The sequence below is a fragment of the Capricornis sumatraensis genome, chromosome 1, assembly GCF_032405125.1.
Source record: "Capricornis sumatraensis isolate serow.1 chromosome 1, serow.2, whole genome shotgun sequence".
Taxonomy (NCBI): Eukaryota; Metazoa; Chordata; class Mammalia; order Artiodactyla; family Bovidae; genus Capricornis; species Capricornis sumatraensis.
In genome coordinates, this window is record NC_091069.1 from 4627959 (window position 1) to 4650974 (window position 23016).

The 23016-nt window shown below is 49.0% G+C and overlaps 1 protein-coding gene and 1 non-coding gene across 2 annotated transcripts in view; one reads left to right on the forward strand and one right to left on the reverse strand.

Annotated features, from left to right (window-relative positions):
* Window positions 1-9091, forward strand: part of SETX (senataxin) — a 75814-nt gene extending 66723 nt beyond the window's left edge. The window contains exons 23-24 of the mRNA XM_068964932.1: window positions 505-592; window positions 6106-9091. Of these exons, the coding sequence (XP_068821033.1) occupies window positions 505-592; window positions 6106-6837 (820 nt within the window). The 3' untranslated portion in view covers window positions 6838-9091. The remainder of the gene's footprint in view (window positions 1-504; window positions 593-6105) is intronic.
* Window positions 9092-11918: 2827 nt separating this feature from the next.
* On the reverse strand, window positions 11919-11990 carry TRNAC-GCA (transfer RNA cysteine (anticodon GCA)). Its single transcript has one exon. It is a non-coding gene; the product is annotated as a tRNA-Cys (tRNA).
* Between the last annotated feature and the right edge of the window lie 11026 nt (window positions 11991-23016).

Consider the following 23016-nt stretch of genomic DNA (forward strand, 5'->3'; position numbering starts at 1 on the left):
AAATTGCATAATGTCATGAAGTTGTTTTTAAGCTGTGTAGTTGATCCACTGTTGGGTCTGCCTTTCTTGGTTCCTTGTGTCCATGTCACAGAGTGAATCTGTATTTTCACTTGAGAAGAGTGAAGTAGATGATTGAATCCAGTATATTTTGCAGGGGCATGTTCCTCTCCACAGTATGTGTCATAATTGATCTACTGTCATATTTTTAGGATGTTTTAAGACTTAAAAATCACAGCATTAAAATTTCTAATATCTAAGTCACGATAGGAAATAGGTGCCTTACTTTGAAGGAAAGCTCCAGACATCGTTTGTTGATTGTTTTTGATGAGAATTGCCCTATGCCAGGTCCCCTGTGTTGGGAGAAGGGGTGCAAAAGCATTGTGATTTTAAGGCAGAAGGAGCCAAGAAAAGCTGTCTGAAATATCGCCTGTGTCTCACGTACACTGATACACTGCTGAGTCATTATGTACAAAGAAGTAACTTTTTTTTTCTTCTATTGCTTAGATTTCTGGCAAGTTTGCAGAGATTGAATGTCACCATCACACGAGCCAAGTACAGCCTCTTCATCCTGGGACACTTGAGAACCCTAGTGGTAGGTACATTCTAGAGGAGCAGGGATCTCAAAGGTTGCCCCTTATTACTCATACTGGGTGGAGGTTTTGTGTTTATCTTTCATTAAAATGGAAATGATTTAGAGGTCACAAACAACAGTGTTCCTCTTAGCCCCTCACCCCCACCTTGTTAGTCCCCCAGCAGCCTCTTCATGGGAGCTTTTAGACACCCAGACTGTTCTTATCCTAGCCCAGGACCCAAGTAGTCGCAGTGTGCTCTCAAGATGACCTGTAAGAAATTTTTTCTACATCGTGGGATTGGACAGCCCTTAGTAAACTCTGAGTTAATGTGGTCTCAGCTCAGCCTAATGCCAAGAGAGAATGGGAGTTTGCAGGCGTCTTTATGGATCTTCATTTCTGCCCTGACACTTTAAGCCACAGCACTTACTGCTTCCCTTGAGAGATGGGTGCCATCAGAGTCCTCTGTCAGAGCAGATGCTTCTCCAGAAGGGTCAGGTTCCACTTGTGGCCCTAGACAGTATAGCTCCGTTGGGTGAACTATAGCTGGATAAGTGTGTATTTGCTGCTTTGTCTCATTTAGGGGTAATAACTCAGTTTCTCTAATTTTAACAGTCTTTGGTTTATCTTAGGAGAAGTGCTAACTTAGTTCAGTTCAGTTGCTCAGTCATGTCTGACCCTTTGCAACGCCATGAATCGCAGCATGCCAGGCCTCCCTGTTCATCACCAACTCCTAGAGCATACTCAAACTCATGTCCATTGAGTTGGTGATGCCATCCAACCGTCTCATCCTCTGTCGTCCCCTTCTTCTGCCTTCAATCTTGAAGGTACTTTCCCAGCATCAGGGTCTTTTCAAATGAGTCAGCTCTCCGTATCAGGTGGCCAAAATATTGGAGTTTCAGTTTAAGCATCAGTCCTTCCAGTGAACACTCGGACTGATCTCCTTTAGGATGGACTGGTTGGATCTCCTTGCAGTCCAAGGGACTCTCAAGAGTCTTCTCCAGCAGCACAGTTCAAAAGCATCAGTTCTTCGGCACTTAGCTTTCTTTATAGTCCAACTTTCACATCCATACAGGACCCATGGAAAAACCATAGCCTTGACTAGATGGACCTTTGTTGGTAAAGTAATGTCTCTGCTTTTCAATATGCTGTCTAGGTGGGTCATAACTTCCTTGACAACCTAGTGAAGTGAAGTGAAAGTTGCTTAGTCATATCTGACTCTTTGCGATTCCAGTCCATGGAATTCTCTAGGCAAGAATACTGGAGTGGACAGCTGTTCCCTTTTCCAGGGGCTCTTCCCATCCCAGGGCTTGGAACCCAGGTCTCCCGCGTTGCAGGTGGATTCTTCACCAGCTGAGCCCCAAGGGAAGCTGACTTAGTATTTCCCCCTATCTCGGCTAGCTCCACCAGAGGGCGCTCAAATACAGTCTTCCTCCTTCAGCTCTTTCCCAGGTCTGTGGTCTGCAGCTTTCGTTGTTTGGTCCCTCCTTGAAATAATTTTTAAAAGCTGCATATCCTCCATTTTAAGTTGATACTGAGAATCTTTTATCAGAAGGATTGATACAAAGATTTTGTTTATAATATGTTGTAAATACTGACATTTTAAAGTAAGGATAATAAAAATAAATCTATTATGTCACTCTTTTAAGTATATCCAATGGGGTAGAGAGCAGTGTTACTCTTTCTGCTCTTTAAAATTGAATTGTCATCTGTACTGTTTAGGATACAATTCAGTGGGGATAATGAACATGTTTTCATAATTGAAAGGCTGTTAATATGACTATTAGGCTTTTCTGCCACAAAAAAGTATACAATATAAATTGAATGTTTAAAGAGTTGTTTTTCATGACTACTTGGGAAAACTGTGAGAATTGTACTTCTTTGGTAACTTCCTGTAAGCCTGTTGGTGTTCAGTCACTAAGTCGTGTCTGACTCTTTGTAACCCAATGAACTGCAGCACCCAAGGCTTCCCTGTCCTTCGTTGTCTCTGGGACTTTGCTCAGAATGTCCATTGAGTCAGTGATGCCATCTAACCCATTTCATCCTCTGCTGCCCCCTTCTCTTCTTGCCCTCAGTCTTTCCCAGCATCAGGGTCTTTTCTAATGAGTTGGCTCTTCACATCAAGTGGTCAAAATATTGGAGCTTCAGCCTCAGCATCAGTCCTTCCAGTGAATATTCAGGGTTGATTTCCTTCAAGATTGACTGGTTGATCTCCTTGCAGTCCAAGGGACTCTCAAGCGTCTTCTCCACACCACAGTTCAAAAGCATCACTTCTTCGGTGCATCAGTTGTTTATGGTCCAACTCTCACATCTGTACATGACTACTGGAAAAACCAGAGCTTTGAGTGTACAGACCTCTGTTGGCAAAGTGTTGTCTCTGCTTTTTAATGTGCTGTTCAGGTTTGTCATAGCTTTCTTTCCAAGGCACAAGCATCTTTTAATTTTATGGCTGTAGTCACTGTCTGCAGTGATTTTGGAAATAACATCTGTCACTGTTTCTACTTTTTCCCCGTCTGTTTGCCATGAAGTGGTAGGATTGGATGCCATGATCTTGGTTTTTTGAATGTTAAGTTTTAAGCCAGCCTTTTAACTCTCCGGGCTTCTCTCATCGCTCAGCTGGTAAAGAATCCGCCTTCAATTCAGGAGACCCCAGTTCGATTCCTGGGTCAGAAAGATCCCCTGGAGAAGGGATAGGCTACCCACTCCAGTATTCTTGGGCTTCCCTTGTAGCTCAGCTGGTAAAGAATCCGCCTGCAATTCGGGAGACCTGGGTTTGATCCCTGGGTTGGGAAGATCCCCTGGAGAAGGGAAAGGCCACCCACTCCAGTAATATTCTGGCCTGGAGAATTCCATGGACTATATACAGTCCATGGGGTCACAGAGTTGAACACGCCTGAGCTACTTTCACTTTTCACTCTCCTCTTTTAGTCTCCTCTTTCACCCTCCTCAAGAGGCTCTTTCTGCCATTAGAGTGCATCTATCTGCATATCTGAGGCTGTTGATATTTCTCTTGCCAGTCTTAATTCCAGCTTGTGAGTCATCCAGCCCGACATTTCGTGTGATATACTCTCCATATAAGTTATATAAGCAGGGTAACAATATACAGCCTTAAGGCACTCCTTTCAGAATTTTGAGCCAGTCTCTTGTTCCATGTCTGGTTCTAACTGTTGCTTCTTGCCCTGCACATAGGTTTCTCAGGAGACAGGTAAGGTGGTCTGCTATTCCCATCTTTTATTTCCCACAGTTAAAGGCTTTAGCAAATCTATAATGAATCTATAGTTACCTCAAAATAAAGGTGGTTTTTTAACTTTTTCTTTTGTACTGGAGTATAGCCAATTTAACAAGCAGTGTGGTGATAGTGTCAGGTGAACAGCAAAGGGACCCAGCCATACATATACATGTAAATTAAGATTAAAAAAAAATTTTTTTTCCTGTGACCATAAGGATCAAAGTGTTTAACAACTGATACCTTATCAGTTGAAGAACATACTAACAATGATTATTTTTATACAGTTGAATTCTGATAATATTCAAACCCGAAAAGTAAATGTTTATAGAGCTGTGTGTCTTAGGTGCCTGGATTACCGAAGCCTTCCTGGGCACCCCTGTGTTTACCGCAGATGATTGTACCTGCCCCGGCAGCTTGGTCTGTAGTCAGCCTGGGGACGGGTGAGAATTGTGATGGTGACTGGGAAGGGTGGAGTGGAAGGGTGGGAAAACCCCAGGAAGGGACGTGGGAAACTGAAGTTTGAAAGCTAAAGTTTGGAATAGAGAACGGCCCCACATCCGTCCCCCACCAAGGGCATCTCTGAGCCCCCGGTGTCACCCACATGCAAATTTGCAGAGCGCCGCTGTCCCACTCTGGGAAGCTAGAGACAGAGAGAGCCGAGGAGAAAAGCTCCCAGTGTGACCTTTGGACTTTCCAGTCCAGTTGACGGGTTTCTTCTTGGGCTTCTCCCCTGACACCTTTTTTGGTCTTTCAGCCCAGTTTCCCTTATGGGAGTGGAATGAGGACTAATATAACCCTTTCTCAGAACTGTTTCTGTGATCTAGGACTTGGATTAAACACCATGTTTAGGTGCATGAGACTCAGCAAAAATCACAGCAAGGCCACCTGCTTTCCAGGTTGTAGTGCTGGCACTTTGTCATATAAGATGTTTGTGGAAAGATTTCAGGCAAGAGCCAGGACTTGTTCTTTTTAAAAATGGTTTGACTAAAAGGCAAGAGCTTGTAGTCACCCAGCTGTGAATTTCTCCAGGATTGCATACATGGAGAGTGCTACAAAAGACACCATACAGTCAGAAATGATAAAATGTGAAAACAGAGTGCATTTCAGAGTCATTTAAATAAAATAGCCATTCATGTGTTCCATTTGTGGGAGCAGACTCAGAGAGGTCAAGTGACTTGAGCATGGCCACACAGCAAATAAACGCTATGGCTTCCCTCGTGGCTCAGCTGGTAAAGATTCTGCCTGGAATGCGGGAGACCTGGGTTCGATCCCTGGGTCGGGAAGATCCCCTGGAGAAGGAAACAGCTACCCACTCCAGTATTCTGGCCTGGAGAATTCCATGGACTGTGTATGTATAGTCCATGGGGTCACAAAGAGTCAGACACGACTGAACTTTGACTGACTCTACACCCCCAGCCGCCTAGAGTGCAGGAACCCACAGGAGGGTTGTTGCTCAGTCACTGAGTCGTGTATAGCTCTTAGGTAGCCATCCTTTTTCTTCTCTTTCCTTTGTCAAAAAGTCTTCATCGTTTTTCTCCCCACTATACTCTCTTCTAAGGAAGCCCAAGTTTTGATGATTGTAAATAAGCAGTTTAACACCTCTCTTCCTCTAAAAGGAAGAGAGGAGAGCTACATGAGTTGAGTTTTCTTTCCACCTTCTTTAGATGTGCCTTTCATAACTTAAAGCTCTTCTAGAAGAGATAGAAAGTTTCATGATATCTTTAGAATAGTATCTCAGTGGATTAAGATGGTTTCGCCTGTTGGAGTTTGGGAATTTGGTGACAGCTATGGACCTGTTCGTAGAACAATCAGCATGCACTCAAAAGTTAGAGCTTTCTGAAACTGAGCCTTCCTGCCGTCTTCCGGAGGCAGGCAGTGTCAGAGGAAATTCAGTGGGATGACGGAGCCCTCCTATGGCTGCGTCATCCAGGACACTAACCCCAGTCACATGTGGTAGCAGAGAGCTTGAAATGTGGCCGGTGTGACTGAGGAAATGAACTTCTAATTAACTGAAACTCGAACAGCTGCACGAGGCTACCGACAGCGGACAGAGTTGCATGACGGCTGATTCAGCCACAGGGCTTGAGCGGCAGCAGCAGAATGGCGGCAGTTCTTTCTCAGCGGCGGTGCTCAGTGTTGTTTTGTAGCAGCGTGTTTTATTGTTCTGTAGTCCATCTTATTTTTTCTTTCTGCTTTGTCAAGTAATGGATTCTTGAGAATCCGTTCATGAGGGTGTACTTAAACTATTTGTTCCCAAGCATGTGAGTGTTTTTTGGGGATGTAATTTTCTTCCTTCTCTGTTTCAAGGAAAATAGGCATTGGTATCACCTGATTCAAGATGCACAGAAACGTGGCGCCATTATTAAGACTTGCGACAAGAACTACAGACATGATGCAATGAAGATCCTGAAGCTCAAACCATTGCTTCAGAGGAGCCTTACTCACCCTCCTGCTGTCACTCCAGAGGCATCCAGACCCCAGGGTGGCCTACCCAGCAGCAAGCAAGATGGTGAACTCAGCAAGACATCTTTTGCTTCTTCCCTGTACCACTCACCCTCTGATTCCAAAGAAGCCACAGTCACTGAGGCTGCAAAGGATCCTGAAAGGCCACCCACTCAGGACTGGCTTCGGGACCCACGACTGCTGCGGAGGATGGGCTTAGCCTTTGATGCCCAAGGAATAAGCCTCAGGGAGCCGCAGCCCTTGAGCCCCCAGCATTCCGGAGCAGCGCCTCCATCAGGCGCGCCAGGCTGCCCTGGGAGTCCCCAGGAGCCATGCACCGTCAGGCAGCAGGGAGTCACCCTGAACAGCCACATGCCTCACACGCAGTGTGACTCTCCAGCCGCTGGTACTGACACTTCCACAAGCAAAAAGAGGTGTGACCAGGAAGAGGGGGTGCTTGGCCACAGGAGAGAGACCAGGGCCTTGAGTGAAGGGGATCAGGAGTGGTGGGCGAGCTCCCACACAAAGAGGAACTCAGACTGGGATGAGAGGGGCCTGGAGGAGGACAGCCACTCAAAGAAGAGACGGGTTTTATAGTATAGCCAAACAGCAGAGGCTGTTAGCCACAATCATTGCTGCAGACCTCTGATGACCAACTAATAGGCTTGTCCAGATAAGACTGCTTTTTTCCTTATAGGAGTTTGTTGTTGGAAAACAAAATGTATTATAACACATGGGCCTCGGTCTTTTCTGTCAGTTGTAAAAGCTTTCAGAGGACATTTGTGTATCAGTAATTATGTCTTTGAAGTAGGAGGCTTGCAGTGTTGATCTCTTGTTCTTGTAGAAAAGGAGGTCAGCCTGGAGAGGTTGTAGAAGTTGGAATGTATATTTGTATAGCAAATAACAAAATCCTTTTAAAATTTAATCTGGTAGACGGCTTTTCTTTCCCCTGCTTAAAATGTTAATCATTTTCAACAGAACAAACCTTATATTAAAAAAAAAAAAAACATGAGGAGGGCAGGTCCTTTAAACCATTGTTACGGCAAAACAGATGTTTAACAGCCCAGGTAGTGTGGCAAGGAGCTGAGTTTAGTGCTGGTGGGTCAGAGGTCTCTAGTTCTGTTTTTTAAAAGCAGCTAGAGTCTGCTGGGGGAATTGGGAAGCAGAAGGTTACGTTAGTTTAAGTTGCACTGATGACCTTTTTGACCAGGCACCCTGACACAGGATAGTGCATTTCTGTGATGAGTGCATCTTCTAGTAGTGAGCACATAGTTATCTAGCTAAAATTCTCATTCTTCTTGAATTAGGAGAATATGAAATGGAAGTGTAGTTCTTGACATGTCATTCAGATGCCCCCAGCATATTTTGAGTTTTCTGCAACTCGTGGGTTAGAAATCCAGCGGTTGCCAAGTGCAAGATCAGTGCCGAGGTGGCTTGTGTGAAAGCGTGCATTTCTTGGGTTGAGCCAGAAAACTGGGTGTTCACTGTCTTCCCAAGGGGTTCTTGGGGACTTGAGACAATATTTTAGACAGGGAAGAGACATCCTTTAAAAAGAGCAGGCTGGAAGAGCAGTGCAGGTACTTGGGAGTTCAGAACCAAGGAGAGAGTTGACCGGTTTCCTCTCGTCTCTGGAGACCATTGTAATTGATGCAGATACAGTGCTGTTGTGGGGCATCTGGTTAGAGGGCTTGTGCTTCTGCGAAAGGAAGTGGCTGTGGTGGGTGGAGGTCTGGTGACTTGGACGTGGGCAGGGCTGCCCGATTTCAAAGTCTGGCTTTCCCTGCACACACACAGTGGTGCTGAAGTCTCACAGACACGAGCATGTGTTAATAGCCGACCCGCATTTGAACCTGTGGTTGGTCGTGTACACCGTGCAGGACCCCAGCTACGCAGGGGTAGCGAGCACATCCCTGAGTGTGAACGTGCACCCTCTGAAGTGTCTTTGCTCTTCTGCTTTTTAAGCAGAAAGGGCTTTGTGTTCGTCAGAAATTGTCCTGAAGCAGGTTATTAAGAGCTTTAAAAGTGCGTTTGGTTGCCAACGGTTAAAACCCTCTACTTCTCTGTTCCTCTTGTCTCTCTCACTGGTGTCTAGGCCTCTGCTTGCCCCTCTCACTGGTATCTAGGCCTTTGCTTGGGCATGGATACTCCCTGTCACCTGGGGAGCATGTGCTCTGTCCCCAGAGTCAGCCCCTGCTCCCCTGCCATGGAGGCGGGCCGAGCCCTACTTGGGGCCAGGGCCTTGTAAGCTTCCTGCCTGGCGTTTGGCAAGAAAGCTCATTATTACTGTGTTTATTTTCCTCTTGTCTTGGTAGAATGCTTGATTTAGCAGACAGTTGTAGTGATCACGATTTAGAGAGTCTAGAAGGTGTTAGCTTATAGAAGAGGTGTGACGGACACAGCTGGGCCAGGAGCTTTCCCCACGCTGCTCACACAGCGTGAATATAAGGAAGGGTTTGTTGCCAGTTCTCACACGTCGTGTCCACCTTTTGGTTCGCCATTCACCTAGTCTGGGAATGCAAGAAGTAGCACATCAGAAAATCTACTGAGCATGTGTGTCCTGACAGCCTCTCCCAGCAGAAATGGCCATATCAGACATGGCGCTGGAGGCGCACTGTAGCTCCAGTTGGTATGCTTGTGTAGCTGCACGAAGCACTTTGCCTGTACTTTGTGGCCTTTCTGATGTCACTGTCACAGCAGGGTTGTTGATGGGTGGTTAGTCTGCAGGTGAAAAATAACAACTTGTTAGTTTTGTCCTTGCCATGGTGTTATAAGACAGTGCCCTGTCTTCTTTCAGTCTTAATTCTTTCAACATGGAAATATTCTACTTAAAATCTTGTTTTGTTTCTTTGTATATGATTTGCCTTGAAATTACTGTGGGCAGTTTATTTAGTTCTGTTTTCATGCATTATCGGGAGCAGACTTGATAAGTACATGTGAATAACCTCCTGTAAGTGAATTTTATAAGAAAATTGTACTAAACTATTTTCTAAAGTCAGTTGTGCAGATTTATAGTTTTCTTTGCTGTAGTTTTCTATCTATGCCCTGAATTCCTAACCAGGATTTGGCAAACAATAGCCGTGTTGTCTCTGTTAAGACCTGAATATTAAGAGAAAATGGCAGAATTAAAAGCAGAAACAAGAAAGCTGGTGCGGGTTAGGAGTTATTGAATGAAGATTCAAGGAACTTCCAGATAACCCATTTTGTCTGCCATTGGATTGATGTTTTCATCTGGTCTGCACCCACAGTGCTCCTGGCTTCTTACCTCTTCTTGGAATCTTATCCATAAGGTAGTGAGTGAGGTGTGTGTGGCCAACTGTGGTGTCAGTTACCCTTGAGATTTGGTCCAGAAACACACACTCACCTCCAGGCTGAGCTTGGGAGAGCAGAGCAGATGAACAGGGACCCACAGAAGGAGCTGCGGGAGCCCCAGGGGCGGGGCTGGAGGCAGATGACCAGGCCAGGGGTAAGCGCTGGTGGTTACAAAGGAGAGCACATTGTCCAAAAGCAGTGGCTTCAGGGAGCGCAGCTGGACATGCTGAGCTCCGCCAGGATGTGGGCCCCACCAGCCTCCCTGGGCCTCCCGCTCATCCGGGATGGAGGCACCCACCGCCCGTGAGGGTAAAGAGACGACCTCGGGGGGAGTCCTGGGGCAAGGTGAAGTTGTCAGGAGACCTGATGGGAGGCGGGCGCTCCGTGATGGCCGTTTTATCCATGCAGTTGGTTCCTGCAGCAGCTGCCGCGGGGATTTTTAAAATCTCGCCTGGCCAGTACACACGTAATCACCACCACCTCCTGGGTTTCACCATTTATTGTTTGAGGAATAAATAATTCAAAAAGGAAACTAAAATTTAGCTTCAGTTTAAGCAGAATTTACAGTGTTGTGTAGTACCATGAAGGCAGTTTCTGTACACAAAGGATCCCCAAGGACCTGAGTTATTGTCAACCTGTCCTACTGGACAGGAGGTGTTTTCCAAGTCCAACTGCGTAAACAGTGTCTGCAGGTGGACGGTGCCCCGACCCACAGGAGCTGTCTCTGTGTTCCCTCCCTCCCTCCAGCTTAGGCCAGCTCTGCTTATGGCCACCGTAGCCTTTGTTCTCAAGCAATGTTGCAGATCGAATTGTTGGTACTTTTCAGCCTGGGAGGTGTACCTGGGAGTCACCCAGAGAACTTTAAAAATTCCCTCTCCTGGGCTGTCCCCTAGAATTGCTAATTTCTTGGGTCTGGGAGAAAGTACTTGCTGCCTTTAAAAAAAAAAAAAAAAAAAGTTGAACTCACTGCAAGGTGATTGCAGTGAGCGGCCAGCCTTGAGGCCTGGCTCCTCGGGTCAGGAGGAAAGAGGAGCAGCCCTGGGGCCCATCGGGGTCCAGTCTGCCTTCTTCAGTACCTTGTCCCCTACAGGGGCTCTGGAGGGGGCGCGGCCCACCCCCAGAAGCCATCTGGACAGGCATCCTTTTGTTGAGATTCCCAAGCGCACTGCAGTGGGACTGGGGAAGGAGAGCCGGGAACAGCTCAGTCAGGGATTGGGGGGTCCTGATACCGTAGAGAGGAGGAGTTAGAAGGCTGCCTGTGGAGTCGAGGGAGAGCCAAGTGAGCCTGCGTCAGGTTTGAGCAGGAGTGCCCACCGAGCTGGCCGTGGAGGGGCCTGAGCAGGGAGTTGGTGGTCACGGGGAACGAGGCAGGGGGTCTGCCTTCGCTCTGCCCTCGGCGGTGGACAGCTCCCGAGGGCTTCTCGTGGGCTTTGCTTTCTCCACCTGAAAATGATGGTCAAGGTGTTAGTTCTGTTTCACTGTTAAGTTCTAAAATTTCAAGTCCCAAATGCTGACATCCCAAGAGAAGACGAGGCTGAAGAGCACAGTGCAGACTTCCCTAGTGGTCCAGCGGCCAAGGGGTCTCCTGATGCTGAGCTCCTGCAGCTCCACATTCAGAGCCCCCCACTGCCCCCATCTCAGATACTGACCCAGAATCACCCCAACACAGCTGGGCAGGGAGCCCGCCGATGGCACCTACCTTTGCCCACACCTTGGTGGAGAATGTCCTCAAAGATTCTACTAACGTTTATAGTTCCTTGGGTTTCATGACAACATTCAGTCGCTCAGGCGTGTCCGACTCTGTGACCCCATGGACTGCAGCATGCCAGGCTTCCCTGTCCTGCGCCTTCTCCCGGAGCTTGCCCAGACTCATGCCCATTGAGTTGGTGGTGATGTCAGCCATCTCGTCCTCTGTCATCCCCTTCACGTTAGATGATTAAAGCAACAAATTAACCTAACTTTCTTAGGTCCCCTATACAGATCACTTTGTCAATCCCTGCACTGTAACAGATCTGCTCAACAGAGCTCCCCCTCTGGGGGAAGCAGCAAGAGGAAAGCGATTTCAAAAATAACAGCAGGGGCTCCGCACACACGTCACTCCTCAGGCCTCCAGGACGTCTTATCCGGGCTCCTCTGGGCGGAGGGGCGGGTGTCTCTGAGGTCGAGGCCTAGAGGCAGAAAACAGCGAAGTATTGGCAGCGCTTCGGTTGCCACATCCGGCCGTGGTATCTGTGAGTGACTGAAATAGTTGACTCTGGTGTCCGACTCTTTGCGACCCCGTGGACTGTAGCCTACCAGGCTCCTCCGTCCGTGGGACTCTCCAGGCGAGAGTACTGGAATGGGTTGCTGTTTTCCTTCTCCAGGAGATCTTCCCAACCCAGGGATCGAACCTGGGTCTCCCGCATTGCAGGCAGATGCTTTACCATCTGAGCCACCAGGGAAAACTCTCATAGTCTACTGTCATAAAAAGGCATTTTTATAAGCTGCTTTTACGAATTAAATCTGTTTAGTTTTTTTTTAATTAAATTTTTTAAAGAAAGAATTGAGAAATTTTACTCCAGGCAAATTTGAGGATAACCACCCAGGAAGAGCATCTCTGAAAGCTCTCAGAACTGTTCCCTGATTTTAAACCTTCAGATGCCACCTCGTCTAACAGTATTTAAACCAGTCTAGCAAATCTAATCAACTCTGAAGTTCTTTTAAAAAGCCCATTTAATGAAACGGTCTTACACTCTTCCATTTAATCCTAAACTGAGCAATTTGGTAGGTTTCAAGTTGAAGTAACTAATCTGATGAAAATGCCAAATTTTCTTAAACGTTAAAAACCCTTGAGCCATCAAATACATTCTAAATAACAAACATAATTTGATATAAAAGCATTAGGATGGTTTCAATTTACTACATTATCTCGTTTAATTTTCAGTCTTCCCAAAGTTAGAACGCAGCCAAGATGGGATGGTTTTTATCTTCCCAAGTGACTTCAGTTTGGCATCCCAAGTAAGGTGGGCTGCAGAGCAGCTAAAGTTGTGACCCAGCGACGGTGTATGTCCTCAGTGATTGTCAGACCACTGATTGGAACAGACCTGGCTCTCAAAACTATTGTGAAATTAATTGTACACATCAGAGCGTATATGAGGCTAATGGAAAATGAAAGACATCATCAACACCTGTGTGCCACTGCCCCAACACAGAAAGCAGGAGACAGCTGATGCCTGGAAAGGTCACTCCATGCTGCTTCCAGACATCCTCCCGCCTCCCCTTCCGCCTAGTTGTAAACAGCATCCTGAATTCTGTAGTTTGCATAAAGCTTTGTCATGTCAGTTCAGTTCAGTCGCTCAGTCACGTCTGACTCTTTGTGACCACATGGACCGCAGTACGCCAGGCCTCCCTGTCCATCCCAACTCCCGGAGCTTGCTCAAACTCATGTCCATTGAGTCGGTGATGCCATCCAACCAGCTCATCCTCTGTCGTCCACTTCTCCTGCCTTCAATCTTTCCCAGCATCAGGGTCTTTTCAAATAAGTCAGCTCTCCACATCAGGTGGCCAAAGTATTGGAGTTTCAGCATCAGACCTTCCAGTGAATATGCAGGACTGATTTCCTTTAGGATGGATTGGTTGGATCTCCTTGCAGTCCAAGGGACTCTCAAGAGTCTTCTCCAACACCACAGTTCAAAAGCATCAATTCTTCGGTACTCAGCTTCACAGTCCAACTCTTACATCCATACATGACTACTGGAAAAACCATAGCCTTGACTAGACAGACCTTTGTTGGCAAGGGAATGTCTCTGCTTTTTAGTATGCTGTCTAGGTTGGTCATAACTTTTCTTCCAAGGAGTAGGCATCTTTTAATTTCATGGCTGCAGTCACCATCTGCAGTGATATTGGAGCCCCCCCCAAAATAAAGTCTGTCACTGTTTCCCCATCTGTTTGCCATGAAGTGATGGGACCATCCATGCCATGATCTTAGTTTTCTGAATGTTGAACTTTAAGTCAACTTTTTCACTCTCCTCTTTCACTTTCATCAAGAGGCTCTTTAGTTCCTCTTCACTTTCTGCCATAAGGGTGGTGTCATCTGCTTATCTGAGGTTATTGATATTTCTCCCGTCAATCTTAATTCCAGCTTGTGCTTCATCCAGCCCAGCGTTTCTCATGATGTACTCTGCATAGAAGTTAAATAAGCAGGGTGACAATATACAGCCTTGATGTACTCCTTTTCCTATTTGGAACCAGTCTGTTGTTCCATGTCCAGTTCTAACTGTTGCTTCCTGACCTGCATATAGGTTTCTCAAGAGGCAGGTCAGATGGTCTGGTATTCCCATCTCTTGAAGAATTTTCCACAGTTTATTGTGATCCACACAGTCAAAGGCTTTGGCATAGTCAATAAAGCAGAAATAGATGTTTTTCTGGAACTCTCTTGCTTTTTCCATGATCCAGCAGATGTTGGCAATTTGATCTCTGGTTCCTCTGCCTTTTCTAAAACCAGCTTGAACATCTGGAAGTTCACAGTTCACATACTGTTGAAGCCTGGCTTGGAGAATTTTGAGCATTACTTTACTAGCATGTGAGATAAGTGCAATTGTGTGGTAGTTTGAGCATTCTTTGGCATTGCCTTTCTTTGGGATTGGAATGAAAACTGACCTTTTCCATGTCCTGTGGCCACTGCTGAGTTTTCCAAATTCGGTGACATATAGAGTGCAGCACTTTCACAGCATCGTCTTTTAGGATTTGAAATAGCTCCACTGGAATTCCGTCACCTCCACTAGCTTTGTTCGTAGTGATGCTTTCTAAGGCCCACTTGACTTCACATTCCAGGATGTCTGGCTCTAGGTGAGTGATCACACCATCGTGATTATCTTGGTCTTGAAGATCTTTTTTGTACAGTTTTTCTGTGTATTCTTGCCACCTCTTTTTAATATCTTCTGCTTCTGTTATGTCCATACCGTTTCTGTCCTTTGTTGAGCCCATCTTTGCATGAAATGTTCCCTTGGTATCTCTAATTTTCTCGAACAGATCTCTAGTCTTTTCCATTCTATTGTTTTCCTCTATTTCTTTGCATTGATCACTGAGAAAGATTTTCTTATCTCTTGTTATTCTTTGGAACTCTGCATTCAAATGGGTATATCTTTCCTTTTCTCCTTGGCTTTTCGCTTCTCTTCTTTTCACAGCTATTTGTAAGGGCTCTTCAGCCATTTTGCTTTTTTGCATTTCTTTTCCATGGGGATGGTCTTGATCCCTGTCTCCTGTACAGTGTCATGAACCTCCGTCCATAGTTCATCAGGCACTATGTCTATCATATCTAATCCCTTGATTCTATTTCTCACTTCCACTGTCTAATCATAAGAGATTTGATTTAGGTCATGGTCTAGTGTTTTTCCCTACTTACTTCAGTTTAAGTCTGATTTTGGCAATAAGGAGTTCATGATCTGAGCCACAGTCCTCTTCCGGTCTTGTTTTTGCTGACTGTATAGAGCTTCTCCATCTTTCGCTGCAAAGAATATAATCAGTCTGATTTTGGTGTTGACAATCTGGTGATGTCCATGTGTAGAGTCTTGTGTTGTTGGAAGAGGGTGTTTGCTATGACCAGTGTGTTCTCTTGGCAAAACTCTTTTAGCCTTTGCCCTGCTTCATTCTGTATTCCAAGGCCAAATTGGCCTGTTACTCCAGGTGTCTCTTGAGTTCCTACTTTTGCATTCCAGTCCCCTATAATGAAAAGGACATCTTTTTTAGGTGTTAGTTCTAGAAGGTCTTGTAGGTCTTCATAGAACCGTTCAACTTTGGCTTCTTCAGCATTGCTGGTCGGGGCATAGGCTTGGATTACCGTGATATTGAATGGTTTGCCTTGGAAATGAACAGAGATCATTCTGTCATTTTTGAGATTGCACCAAGTACTGCATTTCGGACTCTTGTTGACCATGATGGCTACTCCATTTCTTCTAAGGGATTCTTGCCCACAGTAGGAGATATAATGGTCATCTGAGTTATATTTACCCATTCCTGTCTGTTTTGGTTCGCTGATTCCTAAAATGTCAATGTTCACTCTTACCATCTCCTGTTGGACCACTTCCAATTTATCTTGATTCATGGACCTAACATTCCAGGTTCCTGTGCAATATTGCACTTAACAGCATCGGGAGTTTATTTCCATCACCAGTCACCTCCACAACTGGTTGTTGTTTTTGCTTTGGCTCCATCTCTTCACTCTTGCTGGAGTTATTTCTCCATTGATCTCCAGTAGCATATTGGGCACCTACTGACCTGGAGAGTTTATCTTTCAGTGTCCTATCTTTTTGCCTTTTCATACTGTTCATGGGGTTCTCAAGGCAAGAATACTGAAGTGGTTTGCCATTCCCTTCTCCAGTGGACCATGTTCTGTCAGACCTCTTCACTGTGACCCGTCTGTCTTGCCTACATGGCATGGCATGGCTCCTAGTTTCATTGAGTTAGACAAGGCTGTGGTCCATGCAATCAGATTGGTTAGTTTTCTGTGATTGTGGTTTTCAGTCTGTCTGCCCTCTGATGGAGAAGGATAAGAGGCTAATGGAAGCTTCCTTATGGGAGAGACTGGCTGAGGGGGAGACTGGGTCTTGCTCTGATGGGCAGGGCCATGCTCAGTAAATCTTTAATCCAGTTTTCTGTTGATGGGCAGGGCTGTGTTGCCCCCCTGTTGTTGACCTGAGGCCAAACTATGGTGCAGGTGATGAAGATGATGGCGACCTCCTTCCAAAGGTCCCAGGCACGCACTGCCACACTCAGTGCCCCGACCCTGCAGCAGGCCGCCGCTGACCCACGCCTCCCCAGAGACTCCTGGACACTCCTGGGCGAGTCTGGGTCGGTCTCTCGTGGGGTCCCGGCTCCTTTCCCCTGGGTCCTGGTGCACAAGGTTTGTCTGTGCCGTCCCAGAGCCTGTTTCCCAGTCCTGGGTAAGTTCTCATGGCTCTATGGTGGGGTTAATGGTGACCTCCTCCCAGAGGGCTTATGCCACACCCAGGTCTGCTGCACCCAGAGCCTCTGCCCCTGTGGCAGGCCACTGCTGACCCGGATCTCCTCAGGAGACACCCAAACAGAGTTGTGGCTCAGTCTCTGTGGGGGTCTCTGGGTCCTCGTGGGCACAAGGTTTGTTTGGGCCCTTGAGTGTCTCTGGCGGCGATGGGGTTTGATTCTAAATGTGATTTCACCCCTCCTACTGTCTTGCTGGGGCTTCTCCTTGGCCCTTAGACATGGGGTGTTTCCTCAAAGTTGCTCCAGCGCCACGCAGCTGCTGCTCCAGCGCATATACCCCCAAATTATATTCACTCAATTTTGTACTTGATGTGATATATACAATGGATATCCTGTGACTGAATTAATTTTCTCTCCCTTGTCCTTACATTTCTGAGATAGCTATAGCGATTGTCCACTCTTGTTGGGTGGAGGATAGTATTCTATTTTAGGAACATGCCAGAGTCTGTCCATTCCATTCTGATGCACACACACAGGAGCCTTCCCAGGCAGGACCCAGACCTGTGTCACGCAGGGACACAGGACCAGAAGGCCCTCCAGGACGCCTGGCCGTGGGTGCTTCTGGCTTGAGGCTATGACAGGGCTCCAAACAATAGCATGGTCAGCTGCCCCCTATCCGGGCAACTGAGTGGCAAGGACACCCTGCCAGGTGGGGCCTGGTTGGAGTCCTGCCCTTGGCCTGCACCCAAATCCCCTTATCCCACCAGTAACCCCCTGATCACAGGAGCCAGCCTGTGTGGGTTCCATTCTTTGCAACGGAAATACTTCAACTAGAAAACCCCTTACCTGGCAGTCTACCCTCAGGTAGTTACGGGGTCCAGAGACAAGCCCATCCTGCAGTCCTAGCGTCGTCATTAACTCCTCGGCATGGCCTTAGAGCTAACACGAGGCGGTGGTTGATGACTGCACCTCTCTGGGGCAGAAGGACAGACCCCGATAGATCCTGGCAGAAGGAAGATGTCCGCGATCTCACGGGAAGGTGAGGGTTACAGTTTTGCTCTGTGTATGTGTATGTATGTGACACCACACCTACGTGACAGGTTTTGGGGTCAGGGGGAAAGAGGGAAGAAATGGAGAACAACAGTGGATACTGGTCACGTATTTGGGCCAGCACTGTACTTCTGTGACCCTCATGATAGCCCTATGATAGAGGTGCTAGGTTTTGTTGTCGTTTGGTTTGGTTTGATTTTTGCCCTGTGGTGCAGCTGGTGGGATCTTAGTTCCCCAACCAGGGGTTGAACCCACAGCCTCGGCAGAGAAAGCCCAAAATTCTAGCCCCTGGACCACCAGGTGCTGTTTTTCACATCCCCATTTCACAGATAAGGATACTGAGGCAGAGAGGGATTGAGTAACTTTCCCAAATTCATCCAGGTAGTAGAGGACAGCCTCAAACCCACGTGGTGGGGCTTGAGAGCCCCTCAGTGCCATCCCTTCTGCCTCTGGAAACACGCCCCTTCCTGCCCCCTGCCCTCCACTCAAGGAAGGAAACGTGGGCCCTGGGTCAGCCATGAAATGTACAGATGCATGGGTGGGCCAATGGGTGGGGAAGAGGGCCATTGGCAGGGGCAAAAAGTAAAAGGGTGGGGATTTTGCATATTCTTTTTAATAAAATTATTTATTTGGCTGAGCCGGGTCTTAGTTGTGGCATTCGGGATCTTTGTTGAAGCATGTAGGATCCAGTTCCCTGACTAGCGATTGAGCCCTGGTCCCCCTGCATTGGGAGCTCAGAGTCTTAACCACTGGACTGCCAGGGAATCCCCATGTGGGTCCTGTGATCTTCCAAATCATCTTTTCACCTTAAATCACCCAGTTGACTTTTGATGCCGTGTCCAAGCTCTCCGACCAAGATACTTGTGGCGCCTCAGTGTTCTCAGCTGTAAAATGGTTCTATTCCCAGAGTCTACTTCTCAGCTGCATCTCAGGGGTCCTTGATAGAAGGTATATCCAGCCTCAGCCTCAGCACAGGACTTAGCACGGTCTTAACAAATGCTGGAGACTGCGTGGGGGCGGGGGGTGTTTTATGAAAAGGTGCTGGACTTGCACATCAGAAAATATTAACAGTTAGTAGCTTTGGATGGAAGATTGTGGGTGATTTTAATTTAAAAATTCTTATCTAGCATTTCTGTTTTTTCTAACTTCCCTGAAGCTGTGATTTGTGTTTTATAAGAAAACAAAAACAAGTCAAGCTTCTCCTCCCTGGGTTTTTACCCTTTGCTCATCTGGCCTGAGATGTGCAGGGGTCCCTTAGGGACTGGGGAGACTGGCCTAGCTGGAGGTGCCATCCTGGGGCAGGGGTGCGGGCATGGGGGGAGCCCCCTCTCAGCCCTGCCTGCCCAGGCCTGCAGGGAGATGCCCACAGCCGCTCCCCAGGTGCCCATAAACGTCTCATAACTAAAAGTGCCGACGCAGCAGGCCTGCTTATTTAGAGGGGGCATGTGGGGGCAGCGGGCAAGGCATTTTCTCTGACAGCAAGGCCGTTTGGATGACACCTGGCTCCCCAGGGCACCTCGCTCTGTCCTGGAGCCGCTGCAGGGGCGGAAGAGGGGGTTGGGCCAGAGCTGCAGGCCCTGCGGGGTGGACGCCCCGCACCCCTCTCCCCACCCTGGGCTTCACACTCTCGCCATCCTGAATCACTTCCTGCCCCTGCTTCTTAGCAAGTGTGACTTCAGGCAAGTTACCTCCCAAATCGGAGCCTCCACTTCCCTATCTGTTAACTGGGTAGACCAGTCCTTCCACCTAGAACATTCTCTACCAATTTGCAATGCTCGGAGGCACTTTTGGTTGTCGCCACTTGGGAGGGAAAGCGACTGTCACCTGGAGACTGGAGGCCAAGGATGCCATTAAACATCCTAGCTGCACAGCACAGCTGCGCCCACCCGAGCCGGCAGTGCCACCAATGTCGGTGGCACTGAGGCTGAGAGTCCTGTCCTAGGGTGGAGTTCGTGACGGTGAAGCCTGAGGACGCACGGTGCCGCCAGCGTTGGTGGCACTGAGGCTGAGAGCCCTGTCCTAGGGTGGAGTTCATGACGGTGAAGCCTGAGGACGCACGGCTGGGCCCGCGGACAGTGGCTGTCACCATCCACGTTGTGAAAGCAGAGCCTTCTCCTCTTAGCCGCTCAGAACCAGATGTCCACACATGAGGTCCAGGACCAGGAAGCACCACTGAAGAGGTGGGGCTGCGTCTGGAAGATGTCAGAGTTTTCCAAATGGCCGTTGGCAACTTTCCCTCCAGCCTCTGGCCGGGGTCAGGGCCTGGGCCGCCTCCTGGGGGACCAGGGCTGCCAGTCTGATTGACGAGTGCTCCACCTCCCTGCCCCTGACTTGTGTAGACACTGATCCCAGGGGAGCTGCCACAGCGCCACTGGCCCTGCTGAGAGGGGTCAGGGCAGGCAGGGCTCTGCCCACCTCCTCCCCAACCTCTCAGGACCCGTCCTGGGAACACACCCAGGGTGACACCAAGGTGTGTGTGTGTGTGTGTGTGTGTGTGTGTGTGTGTGTACAGTAGAAGCTGCTGATGCCCGGCCCAGAGTCCGTCTATGGGAACCACCCCTGCAATGCTGCAGTGCCTGATAGAACTTACAGCTGCCCACGTTCTGTACTGGGGGCCCCCCAAATCCAGCATGGAGCCCATGACGTGAGCCTGCCCCTTGCTTCAGGATGGAGTTTCTGCTCAGAGCCTCGGTGGGGGCCCTCAGGTATACCTCACTGGGCCTCCCCGCCCCCATCCGATTCGTCTCATCCATCTTCCAAACAGCACCCGCTCCATGAATCCATGCTCCGAACCCGTGTCTCAAGCTCTGCTTCTGTCAAGGGACCCAAGATTCTGTGTGTGTATTTAGGGGTGAGTGATTCTGGCTCCTATGTTAACATCATGAGGAGGAGGAGGAGGAGGAGAAGCCACTGCTTACAAATTGCAGCCAGCAGCTGGTGTTTACCTAGAGGCGGATTTGCTCAGCCTGCTCCCCCTTCTCCTTCATCCCCCCCAAGCCCCCCCCCCCACCCCCTGCTCATCTGAAGGTGGAGGCAGGTTCTGTCCTGGAAAGAGGGTCTTGAGACAGTGAGGCCCTGAACTCCTGGGCCTAAAGCCACTGTGACCTATTGTCTTCCTCATGGGCAGTGTTACGACATGGGGGCCATGGCTGGGAGCGTTTTAGTGTCTCAGCCTCAGTGGACTTGGGGACCCAGATGCTGAGTGGGAAAGGCCAATAACTTAGGAACCGGTAAGTTGTGACAAAAAACCCGAAGACCAGTGTTTTTGATCACATCAAAGTTTATTTTTTCTCACACATGTAAGTGAAGAGGCAAGCAACCAGGGCTGGCTTCACCCAGCTCTGCTAGGTCCTCAGAAAACCAATCTCCACCTTCTGGGCTCCACCATCCTGAGCGGGTGGCTCCCCAAACCATGCTGACTGAGTATCAGGGTGAGGGCGCCAGAGAGACAAGCAGGGGCCACAAACTTGCCAACTGAGGCTTGGTGCAGAGTGAAGGCAAACAAAGGCTTTGAAGACTCTTTCCGGAGGCTGCACCCATTACCCTTGCTTGTAGCCCATTGGCCAGAGCTGGGTCACGTGACCACACTAGGCAACAAGGTGCCCCAGGGATGTTTGCTTTTGGCCACTGAGCTAGTGAGCTTGTCACTAAGAAAGTAAGGGAGAGGCGGCATGGGGACCTGACAGAAGGCACTTTGGGGTTGGGAGCTGAGACAGATCGGGAGGCCAGAAGGGCCTGGTGCTTGGCCCTGAGAGGCCCTAGACACATTTTATATCACTTGTGGCCGTGTTGTAATCTCTTGTCATCTGCAAGGCCAAGTTTCATTAGACTCTGTCTGAGCCTTGCTCTGGGGACTTGCAGGAGGGATGAACACAGTTTTATGTTAAACGTCCCAGCCTGGAAAGATCGGCTGCATTCAGAGGGTAGCTGCAGGTGCTGGGGGGTGAGGGTGGGGAGGCTGTAGGAACAGCAGGGAACCAGAACCTGATCCATGTGCTGGGAATCTTCCGAGGCAGCTGGGAAGTAAGCAGGTGGCCGGGGAAAGCCAGACCTTCTTGAGAGACAGCAGGGAAGTCCAGCTTCCAAGGACCAGAAAGAGACCCACGGGCACCTCAGAAGCACAGGGCTAAGCTGATGGACCCCTTTCTTCCGAGCTTCCTTTCACAATTCCCAGGCTGTCCCTGGTCCCCTTGGTCATCCCCTTACTGATGCTCGGGAGGGAAAGAGGAAGATGAAAGGGGAGGATGGTGGGTTGTGGGTCTTTGCCACCAGGGGGCGCCGGAAGGCCGCGGCCCCAGCTTGAGACACGGCCTGAGGCTGAGGGTCCAGCGGGCCTGATAGAAATCCCCCTCCGATACCGGTTTATAAACAGAAGCATCGGAGTCCAGCCCTGTTCCGCGCTCTGCCAGTCCCTTCCCTGGGACTTCTCAACAAATCCTTGTCTACCATGTGCTTTTAAATTTGAGGACAGCTAAGGAAAAGTGCCAGTACACTTTGGATTTTTTTTTTTTTTTTAGGGAAAGGAGGGAGACAACCTCCCAAGTTTGGGGAACATCAGAGGTCACTGCAGGGCCAGGCCTGGCCACACCTGCCCATTATTCACAGAGGGGCCTGGGGAAGAGATGGGCCTTAAGAGTGAAATCGTTTCTTTAAGGCTTTTCTGTGAGTTCCCATTTCACCTCCACAGTTGCTGGGTAAAAAAAGAGCAGAAAGAACACAGGCCCCGGAGGCAGCAGTGAGCAGACTCTTTACTGTCAGATTACACACCATCAACCACCCCCCCCCCCAACGGCGACCAGCGTCCCCGCCCGGGGCCCCCTTCACAGGGGCAGCTGATACAAACAAGAATAGTTCTCTGCAAAAGGAAGCGTCCAGCCCTCCCACCCCTCCGTCCTACCTCCCTGCCCCCAGACACTGAGCTCCTTGGTCACCAGACCTCTGGAAAGGCCTGGGGTCTGGTGGGTTGCAAAGGAAAACCAAGAATAGAAAAGAGAATTGTCAGCGACTAGAGTTGTAGGCAACTGGACTTTGGGTCCGCTGGCTGGTGGTGAGCCAGGGACAGGCGTTGGGGGTGTCTGCAACAGTCGTGTGCGTGGCAGGAGGCAGAATCTGAGGGTGTGGGGTGAGCAGCGTTTCTCCCCAACCTCGGTCTCACTGCCGGCAAAAAAAAAAAAGAAAAGGAAAGGGGCGGTGGGTAATATAAAAGAAAAACTAAGACCAAAATCGGAGGCCGCTGGGGCCAGGACCCCACAGCATCCCCCGCTGCCGTGCAGGGGCGGGGGCAGGTGCCACTGGGGTAGGGGGGACGGGGCGGGAGGACTCTGAGTAGCACCTGGGAGCAGCTCAGGCCGCACCCTTCTCACCGCCAGGCCTCGGACGCTGGCCCCCGGGGGCCCCCGGCTCTCCGGGCGAGGGGCGCAGGGCGCGACAGGGCGCGCGGACTGGCCCCCACTCTGCCCGGGGTGCCCTCCGCGGGGC